At 43.4% G+C, this 16,776-nt stretch overlaps 2 protein-coding genes across 3 annotated transcripts in view; both read right to left on the bottom strand.

The window, feature by feature from the left end:
- Positions 1-4,170, bottom strand: part of CZIB (CXXC motif containing zinc binding protein) — a 6,155-nt gene extending 1,985 nt beyond the window's left edge. Inside the window, exons 1-6 of one of the 2 annotated variants that reach the window (XM_049617163.1) lie at positions 4,056-4,170; positions 3,785-3,868; positions 2,608-2,664; positions 2,159-2,240; positions 1,919-1,950; positions 57-134 (exon numbers count right to left, since the gene is read on the bottom strand). In XM_049617163.1, coding sequence (XP_049473120.1) covers positions 57-134; positions 1,919-1,950; positions 2,159-2,240; positions 2,608-2,664; positions 3,785-3,868; positions 4,056-4,061 — 339 coding nt within the window. In that variant the 5' untranslated portion in view covers positions 4,062-4,170. Of the gene's footprint in view, positions 1-56; positions 135-1,918; positions 1,951-2,158; positions 2,241-2,607; positions 2,718-3,784; positions 3,870-4,055 lie in introns of those variants that run through there. The other variant, XM_049617164.1, reaches the window with a different exon arrangement.
- A 2,179-nt stretch (positions 4,171-6,349) lies between these two features.
- On the bottom strand, positions 6,350-15,997 carry MAGOH (mago homolog, exon junction complex subunit). The gene is made up of 5 exons (XM_049617165.1): positions 15,828-15,997; positions 13,645-13,703; positions 12,917-13,027; positions 7,695-7,777; positions 6,350-6,584 (listed from the first exon to the last, which is right to left on the bottom strand). Exons 1-5 carry the CDS (start codon positions 15,913-15,915, stop codon positions 6,485-6,487), a joined length of 441 nt encoding a protein of 146 aa, XP_049473122.1. The 5' UTR covers positions 15,916-15,997; the 3' UTR covers positions 6,350-6,484.
- Between the last annotated feature and the right edge of the window lie 779 nt (positions 15,998-16,776).

The following is a 16,776-nucleotide window of genomic DNA, read 5'->3' as shown; positions in this document are numbered from 1 at the left end:
CCCCCCCCCCCCCCCCCCCCCGCAAAGATACAGGTTCCCTGGGAAGATACACACACCTGAGGCTGGAAATCAACTGGTTCAAGGCCCCGACACTCAAACTCTACAATTGTCTTGAACTTCTCATTGTCTTCAGCCTAGAAAGGAAGTGTGTTGAGGGGGCAGGCCCAACTGGGCCCTTAGGATGATCCCACTGCCCCTGCTCTTCCTGCCAAGTGGGCCCAACTGCCCTTGTGAGCCCAGAATGGGACTCAGGAGCAACCCATTCCCTTCCGGAAGAAGTCTGCACTGGTCACCTGCTCCCTGTGAGACCTTCTTGTACACAGATGCTGTAGAAGAAACACTGTGGGTTCTAGAGTCAGCCTGCCTGGATATGAGCTCAGACAGAGCTCTGCCTTCTGCCTCTCTTCCCATCTAAGATGGTCAGACTGGGCTGAAGAAACCACTGCAGGTTTGTTGTGAGAATCTGAACTATGTGTAAAGTGCCCAGCTATAGTCCCTGACTATGCTCAATAAATGATAAAATTCTCAAAAAATATGAACAAGAATGTTAAGCTATAAAGTCTCCAGATCTTCCAAATGGCCCAGTACACTTAACTGCAGCCTTTTGCTAACCATCTGCCATGCTGTGAGACAGGAGGCTTGGAGGGGTGCCCGGGGGGACACAGTTAAGTGTCTGACTTTTGATTTCAGCTCAGGTCATGATCTCACGGTTTGTGAGTTCAAGCCCCTCATTGGGCTCTGCACTGACAGTGCAGAGCCTGCTTGGGATTCTCTCTCCTTCTCCCTCTCTCTGCCCCTCCCCTGTTCATGTTCTCTCTTTCAAAATAAATAAACTGTAAAAAAAAAAAAAAAAAAGGCTTTGAAATGGAATTTTCACATGAAGGGGGCACCCTGAGAGGGGTGGGTTAGTGAGGAAACTCATGCCTACCTCACCCATGGGCTCAGAGATGCCAGGCACCACACCCACACATTCAATCACATTGTGTCATTCACTATAAAATCTATACATTAACCATGTGCCTAGCACTGATAAGACACTCTGTTGGCTCTGGTTTGTTTTTGTTTGTTAATCTGTCTCTTCCACTACATTATCAATTACTTGGAAGCAAATCCTCATGACTTCTCCCTTAAACTTCAGGAAAAAGCTGAGAATCTGGCAAAAATCAGACATGTTTCAAAAATATTAAACAAGGGAGGGGCACCTGGGTAGCTCAGCCTGTCAAGCATCTGACTTTGGCTCAGGTCATGATCTCATGGTTCATGAGTTTGAGCCCCACCTTGGGCTCTGTGCTGACACCTTGGAGTCTTGGAGCCTGCTTCAGATTACGTGTCTTCTTCCCTCCCTCTACCCCTCCCCCACACATGGTCCCTCTCAAAAATAAACATTAAAAAAAATTTTTTTTAAATACTAAATAAGGGATAGATGAATACAAATAACTACCTTTTAAACAGAGACCCAAAAGCACATACTCCCTCCCTCCCCTTTAGACTACTTTGTTAACACAGTAATGTATAACTAGTTATAACGTCAATATCAAGGATGGGATGCACCAAAGGACTGTCCCACCCATGGTTTCAGAGAAGGCTCACTAGTCCCCCAGGGTAGACAAAGTGCTCTCAATGATGGAAACTGAGTGGCCAGGTTGGGTCAGATGTACACTGAGATCCACAGCCTAGTGCTTATAAAGAAAACACTGTAATAGCCTGTTCATGAATCTCTTTCCTACCAAGCACTCAGCCAGTATATCGTGAATAGACGACTAATACCATGACAGACTGAGTGAATGAGTGAACAAGTATATGAATGAATGTCCCATGGCAAGTCACTCTGGTACAGACAGAACTCTAGAACCCAGGCCTCTTAGCTTCCAGCTTAGATTTAATCCCACCACACCTGCCACCACAGCAGGAAACTTACATTGTAAGATTTGATGGTGCTGCTCAAAATCTCTGAAACATAAGAGAAGACAAAAGTTGACGAGTCCATACCCTGGCCCTGTCCAGGTGCCCAGATGTGGCTCTGGGAAAAAGAGTCTGCTGCAATCGCTTGGGCACCTCAGGCCTGGGTCCACCCACAGTAACATGAGCTTGCCTTTGGTCTGGTACCAGGAAGATATGGGCCTGGTTGGGGGAGCTCAGGATTCACAACCTGACCTACCGATGGAGTTTTCCCTTGCACACAGCTTGCACTTCTGGACCATGGAGGCGCTGCCACGACCTCCCTTCAGTGCCACACTGTCCTGGCAAGGGTAAAAAGAACCTCTAGTCAAATATCAATTAGTTGTAAAGGTCTCAAAGAGACCCAGTCCTACCACTTATTAGCTAAAGAGACCAAGATCGAGAGAGGGAGAGCCACCTGCTACAACAAGAATCCTGGGGAGGCTTTTTGAGACTGAGAAAAAGACTCTTTTCGGTTTTGAGCTCTGCCTCACATCCCAAAGAAGCCTGGTCTTCCCAGTGTTGATCACACTAGTGCCTGCCCTCCCAAACTACAGAAAGTAGGGTGCAAAGACCTGCGAGATTAGGGCCACAGGTTCTCTCCCTAAATCCCTGCCCAGAGGCATATGTGTGTTTGTGTTTGGGTATGGTGGTAGGGGGAGTAGTTACCATCAGCCGAATATATTGCCACTTCTCTGAAATCTCACCACAGTTGCCACATTTCATCTTGGGGGAGGAAAAAGAAGATCAGTAAAATAGCTGGTTCAGCTGGGCAGACACTAAAGGAAGGGTAAGAACAGTGAGAGGTGGGCATGCTCAACCTACCCTCTTGTCCACAGTCTCACCTCATCCTTACAACCGGCCCCACCAAGGATGTAACTGAATTTCTCTCCGGGCAAAGAACAGGTCAAGTGTTTTTTGTGCTGGCATGCACCTGTCCTAGAAGCACCCAGTCTAGCTGGAAATTCAAGGCTAATATAGTACAGAAATGGCTTCAACAGCCCTCACCCCCATCCCCTCATTAGGTCTGGAGCTTTCCTTGTGTTCTCACAGGCCTTGTAGGTTCCTAGTAAAAGTACTCGTCACTCTGTCGTTACTCTATTTCTCTGTCTCCTTAACTAGACTTTGTGCTTTTTGAAGCAGAAGGGCATCAATTCCTCAAATAAGCTCTGGTACTCGGGTTTCAAAGTATTTGGTAATAAAGGTGCCAACAAAGCTTCCTGAAAGAGACAGAGCTTTTGCCAGGTTCTGAAGGATGCTGGGATTTAGACAACGAGGGAAATAAAGCAGAAGTTCTGAGATCTGGCAGAGTGAAGGACCTCAAACTGCTCAGGTAAGAGGGGGGCCTCTGTAGACCCAGTCACCAGAGTACCAGATTCACCAGTATAGGGTAGAGAAGGAAGGGGGAAGCCACGCACAAAATTAAAACGCTTTCACGATAAAGCCTAATCAACAAACAAAACAGCGAAATTCTCCTCCTTACTAAATAACCCCAAGCCCTCTTCAGGTAGCCTTTCGGTGTTTACACAACATGAAATATTTCACGGAGAGAAAATTACAAAACGAACTCCAAAAGACTACCAATTAAGAATTAACCAATACATTTTAAAAAAAGAACAAAATTCTATCCAGGAAAATAACATTTAATGGCTACATATTTCCGATCTTGCTGGACACAAAGCTCCCGTTGGACCGGCAATTCGGGACTGGAAAACTATCCTGGGGATGGGCCTGTGGCGCCCCGCCCCCTTCCGGAGTCGCTCCGGGGCCCGGAACCTCACCGCGCCTACGGGCTCCACGATGCTCCTCCCTTCTCCCGCCTAGGGCCCCTCCCATCAAGCCGTACCTTAAGGTACCACCGGAAGTCCTCGCCCAAGGGCCGGAGGTTGGTGACATTCTCCAGCGTGGCTTTGAGCTGCAGCGCAATTTTCTGTGAGGGAGGGCCACCGCAATTGCAACAACGGCGCCTGCGCAGCCCTATCTAGCCCCAGTCCCTCCCCTCCCGGTACGAGCCTCCCCGCTCCTTCTCAGTGCGGGCCCACTTCTCTCATTCCCTCCTGGCACAAGCTCCCGCCACCTTCCCGTCCCTGCCCGGCGGCAGTCCGCCCTCGCCTTACCCCCATACTGGCCCGGCTCGGCCCGACCAGGCCCGGCACTGGCTGCGGCCGCTACTTTCCGGCCCGTCGTAAACGGTGGGCGCCGCTAGCGCACCCGGGTGCAGACCTCCGGCGTGCGTGGGGCGGAGCGGAGGGCGGGGTCTTCACGCGCCGCGGCTTCCGGGGCATGCCGGGCTTTTTCTTCGATCAGGTGGAGCTGTGTAGGTGTCGTGAGTCCGCAATTAGCCTGAACTCAGACCCGCCGAATCCTTCCTCCAGCAGTCAGCAATTTGCTGATTGCCAATCTCGTGCCAGCACTATGCTAGTTTGAGGGATACCGTAGCAAACAAGATAGTCCCTACACGAAATTTCGGCCAGGGCTTTTTCCTGCTCCTCAGTTCTTTCCCGGCTCCTAACTAGTCTGGTCTCTCACCCAACAACCACTTGGTTCCTGCTTGCCTTTTGAGGCTTTTTAGATCACGTCAGTTCCCCTTGCCCACAGCCAGCTTCGCTGATTTTGGGGGATGGAGCCTTTCATCTCTGAACTGCTCTTTCCTCTTTTCCCCCGGAGACCTGCCTTCAGAAGGTTGCCCCGTGTACACGTCTCTCACTGCAGTCTCCAAGAGGAGCCACTCCCTTTCAAGGGCTCTTCTTTGGGCTCCGTGTACATTTACTGAACCTTGCCTTAACTGTCCTCTTACCCAGGGCACATCTGAGACCATACAAAAGCTGTGAGTGTCCCAAGGAACAGCCCATTTGAGACCTAGAGCCTTTGGGGTTCTCATGGCCATTTAAAATTTGGAGTGACTGTGCTTGGCTACTTTACCACCAACTTGATTCATTGCCCTGGGAAACCCTTCTATAGTGGGGATATACACTGGAGTTAGGAGCCCTGATATCTCTGGTCCCAGATCTGCACCTAAGTTGCTGGCCCGTAATCTTTGAAGGAGGCATTGTGTGTGTTGGAGGAGGGTTCAGGGGGAGACACTGGCCTAGGAGTCAGAAGACTTGGGACCTGTCCCAAGCTGGCCTGTCTTAAGGGACGTGAGCTTATCCTAATCACTTCCCCTCAAATGAGATTTGTTAAGCCCAGCTCCTTTCAGCACCTACAATCTGTTCAACCAGCAAGGAAGCTTCCTTGGCTAAGGAAGCAGTGCGATTTAACATCAAGAAAACGTTCCTACAAATACACCTGCTGAACAAATTCCCACAGTATCCATATCAGTTAGGTATCAGTTGTTAATGGGTGTTGGTATTTCTGATTTTATTTATTTTTTTTAATTTTTTTTTTAACGTTTATTTATTTTTGAGACAGAGAGAGACAGAGCATGAACGGGGGAGGGTCAGAGAGAGAGGGAGACAAAGAATCTGAAACAGGCTCCAGGCTCTGAGTGGTCAGCACAGAGCCCGACGCGGGGCTCGAACTCAGGGACAGTGAGATCATGACCTGAGCCGAAGTAGGCCGCTTAACCGACTGAGCCACCCAGGCGCCCCGGTATTTCTGATTTTAAAATGGATTATTGGAAAACTTTTCTGAGACCAGGCATTTTATCCCTTGTAATGTATTAAACCAAAATGTTTTCCTCCATACTGAAATACCTGCAGCTGTATCTATAAAAGATGATTTAAAAAACCCCAACCTCAATTATATCTCAATAAAGCTGGAGGAAAAAAATACCACTTCACACCTAAAAAATTTAGCAATACTTCATTAATATAAAATATCCAGTGTTCAAATTTCCTCAATGATGTCAATTTTGTTTTTTCAATCATGACCCAAATAGGGTCAAATAGTGTACTAATTATGTGGTTTTTTTCTAATGTGTGTTTATTTTTGAGAGCGTGAGTGGGGGAGGGGCAGAGAGAGAGGGAGACAGAATCTGCAGCAGGCTCTAGGCTCTGAGCTGTCAGCACACAGCCCGTCGCAGAGCTTGAACTCACAAGCCGTGAGATCATGACCTGAGCTGAAGTTGGATGCTTAACCAACTGAGCCACCCAGGTGCCCCAAATTATGTGCCTCTTAAATCATCTTTAATCTCCTTAAATCTGGTTCTCACCCCATCTCTATTTTATGTTTGCAATTTGTTTATTGAAAAAACCAGATCCTCTGCCCTGGAATTTCCTCTGGATATTGGTGATTGGATTTCTATTGTATTTGGTAACTTTTTTCTCTATTCTCTTATTCCTATAAATTGTTAGTTGTATCTAGAGTTGATTAGATTTTTGGCCACACTTCACATACGATAGTAGTGTTTTAAAAAAATAACAGAAAAGTTCACATGCTCAGGTCTTTATGAAATAATAAAAAAACCGCATTTTGTTAATGTATTTATTAAAGACGTTTATAGTTTATAAAAAAAATATTGCCCTGATATACACAAAAATTTCCTGATAATGGTAATTAAAAACAGGTACTCCCAACCCCCCGTGTGTCCACACCAATATTCAATCTAGATTGGCTTAATCTTGAAGTGTAATCCAATAAGACTGAAGACCAAACACTTTAGGTCCTGGACAAGATAATAAAATACTCGTAGGCCTTCTGGATCCCTATAATGCAAGAGGAAAAATATGTTTAAAAAGCTGAAAAAACTGTCCAAAACACCCCATGCATTAAAAAACCCATATTATTTATGTACCAAGATATTCTTCATAAAGATATATACAAAATTAAAACTTTAAAAATAACCAAGTGTTATTGAAGGAAAAGGCTATGTGTTATATATTAAAATAGACTATTATGAGGTCATTTAAAATGTTAACGTTTTTAATAGGGAAATATTTATATTAAATGAAAAAAATCATGATTAAAATAGATTGTTGATCTCAAATATATTTTTTGTACTTTTTAAAATATAGTTTTTAATGCACAGAAAATAGACAAGAAATACTTCGAGATATAATGGTTGTTTAATTGGTAAGTTTATGTGTGATTTCCCCCTTATTTTTCTGTATTTTCTACAGTGAGCATGTATTACTTTCAGAATTAGGAAAACTTTTTAAAAAAGCAGTAGTACTAAGCAGGACCAAGAGGCTGAAGATTACTATGAAACAACTAGCTAAGAACAAGAGGACTGTCCAAGGGAAGACAGTTATGTGTGACATGTACTAAAAGTGAGGCATATATAATTCTAAATCCTCAAAACACAGGAGCCACAGAGGTTGCCAAATTCTAAGGGCTCTTTGTAGCATGCAAACTCATGTATTAACTCTATAATCTGCCCTACTGACAACATGATTTTTAAATTTGTATTCTAAACAGTTGCAAGTTTCACCATAGACTGTAAGATGTGCTAGTCTGAATGGCCAACACTGAGGAAGGTGTTCAGATCGATCCACTGACTGTACAGTTTATCTCAAGCTCCTTTTTGGTATATTTCATTTTCTGTTCTGGCCAGATTCCTACCTACTTTGGCTGCTCCTATGACATTACTCCATTCGTGTCACTGAGAAGCTGTATGTACCAATGACTGAATAAAACATCAAAAGCAACAGGAGCAAGCCCCTGAAAATAATGTGGAGTCTCTATGAGAACAAAGCTGACCCCTTCTGTATTGCATTTGTACAAGATCTTACCATGATGGTCCCAATTTGGTTAAGGCTTCTTATCAATCTGCTTTAAAACACACACATCTGGATATAAGGATCATGTACACTTACTTGGATTGATTGACATCGATAAGAGAACCAATTTTTGATGTTGTGAAAGAAATGTGTTCATCTCCAATGACAATTTCAAGCTCCTAGAAACATTTAAAAAAAACTAGGTCAAGCCAAGTTGGATTTTTCATCAACCCTGCAGAAGATGCATCATCTGTCAAGTCATACAAACTCGATGACAGATGGTCACATAAACAAGACCAGTTCACTCTGATCACTAAACTGTGCTGGATACTAGAAACAAAGAAATTAAATACTGGTTTCATCCTTGTATGCTCTTGGGTCTCAATTTCTAAATTTCCCAATTTCTAAATCTTTAAAAACTATCTACGGGGGAATGCTCACTGTGTGCTAGCTATTGTTCTTGGTGCTTGGGACAGATCAGCAAAACCAAACAAAGGTCTCTGCCCTTGTGGAATTTACAATCTAGTGAGTCCTACTTCTTTTTTCTTAAATTTTTTCTATTTCTTTTGATTTATACTTTTCAATTATGAAAAGACTTCGAACAGAAAATATAGAAAACTATGAGACTGATGTTCTTAACACCCAGATGTGAAAATGTTAATAGTATGTCAAACTTGTGTCAGATTTTTTTTTTTTTAAAGAAATAAAACATTACACCTACAAAGTTTAGGTCCACCTCCCCATTCCATTCTCCTTCCTGCATCCCAGAAGTTGAGGCGTATTCTTTCCACTCATGTTTTTTGATTTGGTGGTATGTTTTTCCATTTTTACGTAAATGATCATACTATATGCATCTTTTTGCTTTTTTCATCAACACTGTTTTTGTATGTGACCTAGTTCATTAGTTTTAAATGCTTTAGAATATTCCAATCATAGCCCTATTGAAGCAGACTTAAGTTCCCAATTTATTTTACTATAACCAATGTGGCAAGAATATTCTTTCATGCATCTCCTTATATGTATGTGAAAATGTCTCTAGGAAAATTCCTAGAAGCAAGGTATAAGGTTTTTCAGTTTTGCCAGATACTATCAAATTATTTCCTAAAATGCCTGTACTGATGTTATTCCCACTACCATGTAAGATCTTTTTCTTTCTCATATCCTTTTTTTAATTACTTTATTTATTTTGAAAAAAAATTTTTTTTTCAACGTTTTTTATTTATTTTTGGGACAGAGAGAGACAGAGCATGAACGGGGGAGGGTCAGAGAGAGAGGGAGACACACAGAATTGGAAACAGGCTCCAGGCTCCGAGCCATCAGCCCAGAGCCTGACGCGGGGCTCGAACTCACAGACCGAGAGATCGTGACCTGGCTGAAGTCGGACGCTTAACCGACTGCGCCACCCAGGCGCCCCCTTTACTTTATTTATTTTGAAGCGAGATCACATGCAGAGAGGGAGAGACAGAGACAGAAAGAATCCCAAGCAGGCCTGGCACTGTCAGTGCAGAACCCAATGTAGGGCTTAAACTCAGGAACTGTTAGATTATGACCTGAGCCAAAATCAAGAGTCAGACGCTTAACCAATTCAGCCACCTAGGTGCCCCTTTCTCATATCCTTTTTAAAACTTGATGCCCCCCTCCTTTTGCCATTCCAATGAGTCTGAAATGGCATCTCATTGTTTTCCTAATTTTCATTTCTCAAAATGAAACTATAGATATTTTCATGTATTTATTGGCCACTTGTTTTTCCAGTTCTGTAAATTGTCTACTCATAACCTTTACACATTCTTATCTTTTTATTATTAATTTGTAGTTCTTGATATATCCTGGATATAAAAACCCTTTACCAGATGTTTTGCAAACATCCTCCTTCAGTCTGTGGCCTTTCAACTTTATCATGATGTCTTAAAACAGAAGTTTTAACTTTAAAGAAGTCAAATGTATCAATCTTTTCCCTTGAAGAATTTAAAATATTCCTTCTCTACTCAGAAATAAGAAGATTAAGTTTTCTTTTATGTTTTACAGTCTTGCTTTGTTTCTACAAATGGTCTAACTTAAAAATATTCTGTAAACATACTGCAAATTGTACCGGTATAACTGTTAAACAATCCATCCTACTTCTATTAATTTGAAAGCTCACCTCTGTTGTACACTGTTCTGAGTTCCCATAATCTTCATGGGTTTGTTTCTGGGCTCTATCGTTCCAATGGTTTACTGGCCAATTCTGAGGCAATACCACAGTACAAATGACTATACCTTTTCAAGAAATCTTTAAAATTATCTTGGTTACTCTTGTCCCTTTGATCTTCCATGAATTTTTTTTTAATGTTTATTTATTTTTGAGAGAGAGAAACAGAATGTGAGAGGGGGAGAGGCAGAGAGGGAGACACAGAATTGGAAATAGGCTCCAAGCTGTGAGCGCAGAGCCTGATGGGGGGCTCGAACCCATGAGCCATGAGGTCATGACCTGAGCCGAAGTCAGACACTCAACCAACTGAGCCAGGCACCCCCGATCTTCCATGAATTTAATGCTCTCTTAGGTCTTAGGAAAAATCCTGTTGTGATTTGATTTGAACTGCAATGAATTTATAAATTATTATGATTTTTTGAATTTATAAATTTTAATGAAATTGATACAATATTGAATCTTTCCATCCATAAAAATGATACATATTTTTGTCCTTCATAAAGCCCTTTCCCGTAAGTTTTATACATCTTGTTAAATTTACTAAGTTCTTTTTTGTTGTTGTTTATTTGTGAGAGAAAGAGACAGCGTAAGTGGGGGAGGGGCAGAGAGAGAGGGAGACACAGAATCCAAAGCAGGCTCCAGGCTCCGAGCTGTCAGCACAGTGCCCAATGTGGGGTTCGAACCCATGAACCTTGAGATCATGACATGAGCCAAAGTCAGACGTTTAACCGACTGAGCCATCCAGATGCCCCCCAAGTTCTTTTTTAGAGAAAGCATGAGAGCATGCGAGCAGGGGCAGAGACAGATGGGGCAGAGAGAACCCCAAGCAGGCTCTTTGCTGTCATCGTGAAGCCAGATGTGGGCTCTATCCCACAAACTGTGAGATCATGACCTAAGCTGACATCAAGAGTTAGGTGCTGGGGCGCCTGGGTGGCGCAGTCGGTTGAGCGTCCGACTTCAGCCAGGTCACGATCTCGCGGTCCGTGAGTTCGAGCCCCGCGTCAGGCTCTGGGCTGACGGCTCGGAGCCTGGAGCCTGGAGCCTGTTTCCGATTCTGTGTCTCCCTCTCTCTCTGCCCCTCCCCCGTTCATGCTCTGCCTCTCTCTGTCCCAAAAATAAATAAAAAACGTTGGAAAAAAAAAAAAAATTAAAAAAAAAAAAAAAAGAGTTAGGTGCTTAACTGAGCCAGCAAGTTTAAAAAAAGAAATTAAAAAAAAATTTTTTTTACTCCCAAGTTCTTTATAGCTTTTGCTGGGATGACAAATGGAATTTCGTCATAATTACCCTATCCGACAGGTTGTTGCCAGTGCCTAAGAGTATGCCATGTCCTCTTCACAGGACTATTGTGATTGTTGAATGAGTTAATAGAGCTGAAAATGTTACAAATGGTAAAGCAAAATATGTACATATGATTCTACTGAGATCCTATAGACATAAATTAAAAATCAACTTTAGAAATTAACGTTAGAAAGTACTGAAGATTTTTTTTCACTCTTCCTCAAGAGCTGCCCATCATTTTGAGGTGATTTACGAATGAACTTATCTGGGTTTTTATATTAATTTAATAAATGTAATTATTACTGAGCTTTTACTACACACTAGCACTACTTTAGTCACTAGAGATACAGCAGTGAAAAAAAATAGGCAAAATCCTTGTACTCAAGGAGCTTGTGTGGGTATATGCGTGTCTGTTGTAGTGGGGGAGGAAAAGGGATACATGACAGCAAACAAGACAATTTCAGACAGTAATAAATGCTAGGAGGAAAATAAACAGATCTTATTTTAAAAAAATGGGGAGGGACATTTTAGATTGGATGGATAGGCAAGACATCACTGAGGAAGTGATGTTTGAAGCCTGCAATAATAAAGACAGTCTTGGATAGAACATTCCACATAGCATGTAGCAAATGTAAATGTCCTAAATTAAGAACAACCTAGTTGTGTCTTGAGGAACAGAAATTAGGTCAGTAAGGTCTGAACACAGTAAGAGATTGTGTGAATGGTCGAAGATAAGGCAGGAGTTTGGATTTTATTATTCATTTATTTACTTAATAAATGTTTATTCATTTTTGAGAGAGAGCGTAAGCAGTGGGTAGGGAGAGGGGGACAGAGGATCTGAATTGGGTTCTGCACTAACAGCAGTGAGCCCGACGCAGGGTTCAAACTCACCAACTGTGAGATCACCACCTGAGCCGAAGTCGGAGCTCAACCAACTGAACCACCCAGGTACCCCTGGATTTTATTTATTTAAAAAAAAAAAAAAAATTTTTTTTTAATGTTTATTTATTTTGGGGAGAGAAAGAGAGACAGAGCATGAGCAAGGGAGGGGCAGAGAGAGGGAGACACAGAATCTTAAGCAGGCTCCAGGCCCTGAGCTGCCAGCACAGAGCCCCACACAGGGCTTGAACTCACAAACCGTGAGACCATGACCTGAGCCGAAGTCGGACGCTCAACTGACTGAGCCACCCGGGTGCCCCCCGTGGATTTTATTTTAAATGGAATGAAGGCAGTGGAGAATTTAAAATTAGTGGAATACATACATTTACATTTTAAAAGATTAGTCTGGCTTCAGGATGGAAAAATGGGCTATACAGGACAAGAAACAAGGAAATCAGACGTCTGGATTAGGAAGGGAGCAGCTGAGGCAGAGAGAAATAGCTTTCCTATTAACACAGTCAAATATGACACTGGCTTTTATTTTAATTACCATAACAGTCTTCAGAATAAATGTGTAAGCCATGAATTTAAACACACATACTTAGTTTGCTGAAATAGCCATGTTCTATTTATCTTTGTATCTTCACACTGCTTTGTCCATAGTCGTTACTCAGTAAGTGAGGTGGGCAGTGAAAACTCTGAGAAGGGCTGTGGGGAGAGTTACATGGAGAAATCCAGGGCTGGGCTCTAGGTGGTCAGAAACACCACTTGCGATCTCTGTATCCTCCCTGTGGGATTACTGCTTCCTTAGACAAAGTGCTGGTAATCTGCTTTGTGTTGGGCTCCGTAACACACACACACACACACACACACACACACACACACACACACACACAACACAGCTTCAATGTCATATGCAGAGCACCTTATTTGTAAGATTTCTGCAATACAGGATAGTTGCTAAAACACTCACCTGCCGGCCTACTCGGTCAGGAGGAGGCCACAAAGCATCATCCTCTTTGGTAATTTCACTGTCATCAATTATTCTCTTCAGTTCCTCCATTACACTTTTATGTACATAAGCCTGAAAGCAAATTGAAAAATGGAATTTAAGTTGCAAGTGTTCTGACTCAGATAGTGATGAAAGATTAGGCTTACGATCAGTTAAACAAAATCGTGTGTAAAATACCAAGTGCCATGCCTGGCATCTAACATGTGTTCAATGATGTTAATAAGTAGCAGATTCAGAGTTTAAACCAACACTTGCAAGACTTTAAATGATTACCAGTAATTGATTCAGCACTGTGAAGGAAAATATAAACTAAAAGAAGATGTGAGAAAAACTTTAGGTGTCTATAGATAGGTCTACGCTTCTCTATTCTTTTTTTTTTTTTTTTTTTTTTTAACGTTTATTTATTTTTGGGACAGAGAGAGACAGAGCATGAACAGGGGAGGGGCAGAGAGAGAGGGAGACACAGAATCTGAAACAGGCTCCAGGCTCTGAGCCATCAGCCCAGAGCCCGACGCAGGGCTCGAACTCACAGACCGCGAGATCGTGACCTGAGCTGAAGTCGGACGCTTAACCGACTGAGACACCCAGGTGCCCCTCTCTATTCTTTTTCAATACTACTCCCAGAAAGAACAAAAATAAGACAAAAGGCTAAACTGCAGTGAATGAAAGGCTCTCAGAAGGCTCATTACCTCTTTTCTGATCATGACGTCATTTTTGTAATTGCTGTTGTTGGCATATCTCAATTTCCCTGCGAGGAGTAAAAAACATTCAATGTATAATAAAAACATATGAATAAAGCATCATTAGCTCACCCAGACTATCACCTGTTGCTTAAAATGTATACCAGCTTTCCCTTCAGTGTCTAACAGATTTACTATTTATATTTTTGGGGTTCCAACAATAGCAGTCTTTTCAGTTCTTCACTTTAGGCTATTAGATAGCCTCAAAGCCAAAAGTACTGCTGACACTGAATTATAATTCTTGCAAAGGCGGCTCACGTGTGGTAAAAGAACACAAGCAAATCCTATCTCTGCACATTAATGTCCTCAGCTGAAAACAGGGATAATAATTGGTAATTTCCTTGCACACAGGGCCTCCTGAGGCTCAAATGAGTTGAAAGCAGCCTGAAAACTGTAAAATGCTGTTTATGTATATTGATGTGACCATGCAACATTCTGATCTACTCCCGTGATGGAAAAGTTGTGATTTTATTATTGAGCATATTTGGCATATAAGGCCCTTTGTGTATATGTGCATCCAAAAGACTAATCGGGTATATGGTGGGTATGAAGGTTTTGTTTTGTTTTTACCTATAGAATAGAAGGCACACATGTAAAAAGAGCCAAATTAATTGATGCCTCACTGCCGTGTCTCTCTTTTGGTTCCGTTCATTCTCCATACAGTAGACAAAGTGATGAAGTAACAGACCAATCTAAATAGGCTACTCTGGTACTGACAATAGTTTCTCACTGCCTTCTTGATAAAATCCAAATTCTTCAACATGGCAAACTGCTAAACTGAGCCCCTGCCTGCCTTTCAGGCTCACTCCTGCAACAGCCCTCTCTTACATAGCTGGAGTTAATCACACTACTTGGTTTCTGCTTGGAACATCCCATGCTCTTTTTGGTTTTCAGCCTCTATCATGTCAATGCTATCCAAATGCCTTGACTCATCTGCCTAACCAACTCCTACACAGTACTCAAGACTAACACTCCCCCTTTCATCAAGTCATTGTATGCCGGAAGCTTCCTCTCTCAGGCTAGGTTAGGTGCCTTCTTTCTGTTCCAGAGTCCGATCTGTTTCTACCACAGCACCCAAAACACTGTCTTGTCATTGTTTGTTTACAGCTGGGGTTTGTCTGATTCATCTTTGTGCCCCCCCTTTAGTGGGAGTTTTCTTTCATTTTTGATTCCTTTTCCTTCACCACGGTGGCCCTTCTCCCAAATCCTATCAAACAGCAACGTCCTATTGGTTCTGCCTCCAATAGTATCCTAAATCCTTCTGTCCACTTTTACTAGCACCCTAGTCCCAACCAACATCCTTTTGTCTGGAACACGTAACTGTCTCCTAATAAGTACCCGTTCCCACTCCTGCCCATAAGTAGAATGCTTTTTCAGGAAAAGATCACATCTCTTCTCTCCTTAAATCTTTCCAACTGCTTCTTGCTGCACTTAGAATAAAATCCAAACTCTTTACCATGGCCTATAAAGACCTACATGGTGTGCCCCAGGCTACTTATCTGACACTGTCTCCTGCTCTTCTTTCCAGAGCTCTCTACTCTTCAGCCATACTAGCCACCTGAAACATGCCTAGCTCATTCATGCCCTGCAGCCTTAACACTTGTTACTCCCTCTGTCCAGAACTGCTCATTCTTCCTGAGCTTCACAAGGCTGGCTCCTTCCTGTCAATCAGAGTTCGGTTTAAATATTACCTTTTCAGAGAGCACGCCAGTGGCTATCCCGCTTAGAAGCAGCCCACCAGCAATTATTCCATCATTTTACGTTCTGACCACTCTGTCACTATCTGGAGTCTCTTTTAGGATATCTCTCCCAGCACCAGAATACAAGTTCCACGAGAGGAAGCTTGTCTGTCATTCACTCCTATATCCCAGAATGTGAAAGAGAGCCTGGCAAAGTAGGCACTCAATCAATGTTTGCTGAATGAAGCATTCTGGGCAAAAATGTCACCAAACAGAAGTCCCTGCATATGGAAAGAACCAGCGGAGCGGACACAGGAGTGATCCTTTCAGATCCGAGCCGCAGGCAACAGTCCCTTCCTCTTCTAGCTCCTCGCACGTTCCGGAACCCCGGCCTCCCCATTCGCCCGACCCCAGGCCCAGTCCTCGCTCCCGGGGGCCAGAGGCCTCTCTTACCGTCTGGTCGGAACTCAAACTCCAGGAACTCGTGGCCGAACTTGCCCTTGTGACCCACGTAGTAACGCAGATAAAAGTCACTCTCCATGGCTCACAAGGAAGCAACCAAACTTTACCCGCAAACCTCACCGCCACTGTTTGCGCCCAACACTGACGTTTACCAGGGCGCGCGGAAGTGACGTAAAGGCAACACGGTCCGCCTTGGCGCAGCGCCTCGGTCGCCCCCCAATCCCGGAAGTGGGGGCAAGTCTGGCCAGTTCCCCACCGGAAACAAGGCTTCTTCCACCTGCCCCGCCTCCTCGACCAGAGGCGGGAACGAGGCTGAGGCTCGCTTTCCAGGGTTTTCTTAACGCCTCAGGCCAGTAGCAGCTCCAGTGCCTCTGGGTTTCCTTGGAAGGTGGGGGCGTTGTTTCGATTTCGGGCTGAGCATCCCCAGTGCTGCGCCCTTCCAGGCTGCGCCCTTCCAGCTTCGACTTGTGTGAGTCGAACAATCTATTCACCATCTCTGGATCTAGGTCTCAGTAGTAAAACGTGGTTAAACGACCTGACTCCCTAGAATTCACACAATGGTACATGTGTCAAAAGTTGGCTCCAACTGAACTTTACTGTTCACAGACCAGTTCAAGAAAACCGTTCCCAGAGACGCTTTTCCAGAATCCAGGGTGGAGATTGCCATTTCCCTGGAACTAACTTACCTCCCATTTTATCTGTTAATATTTTTTATTTCTTTTTCCCTTTCCCTTTCTACCTCACTGGCCTCTAGAGAAGGTGCTGTGAGTAGAACTTTAATTTGAATATTTGATCTCCTACTCTTGTTTTCTATACAATTTTTTACCCAGCAGTGATTCTCAACCCTGGCCGCGCAATGGAGTCATTTGGGAGCATCTAAAAAATACTGATGCCTGAGCCCCACCCCAAACCAATTAATCAAGCTCTCTCACGGTAGACA

The sequence above is a fragment of the Panthera uncia genome (genome assembly GCF_023721935.1).
Source record: "Panthera uncia isolate 11264 chromosome C1 unlocalized genomic scaffold, Puncia_PCG_1.0 HiC_scaffold_4, whole genome shotgun sequence".
NCBI lineage: Eukaryota > Metazoa > Chordata > Mammalia > Carnivora > Felidae > Panthera > Panthera uncia.
The sequence above is the reverse complement of the archived record's forward strand: the minus strand, read 5'-3'. Positions and strand labels throughout refer to the sequence as shown.

Bases quoted from the DNA above. Each gene is read 5' to 3' on its own strand.
- MAGOH (XM_049617165.1), bottom strand. From the start codon at position 15,915: ATGGAGAGTGACTTTTATCTGCGTTACTACGTGGGTCACAAGGGCAAG. The intron at 13,028-13,644 runs GTAATGAGCCTT...ATTTGCTTTCAG, and splicing joins ACGTCATGATCAGAAAAGAG to GCTTATGTACATAAAAGTGT. The intron at 6,585-7,694 runs GTAAGTGTACAT...CTTGCATTATAG, and splicing joins ATCGATGTCAATCAATCCAA to GGATCCAGAAGGCCTACGAG.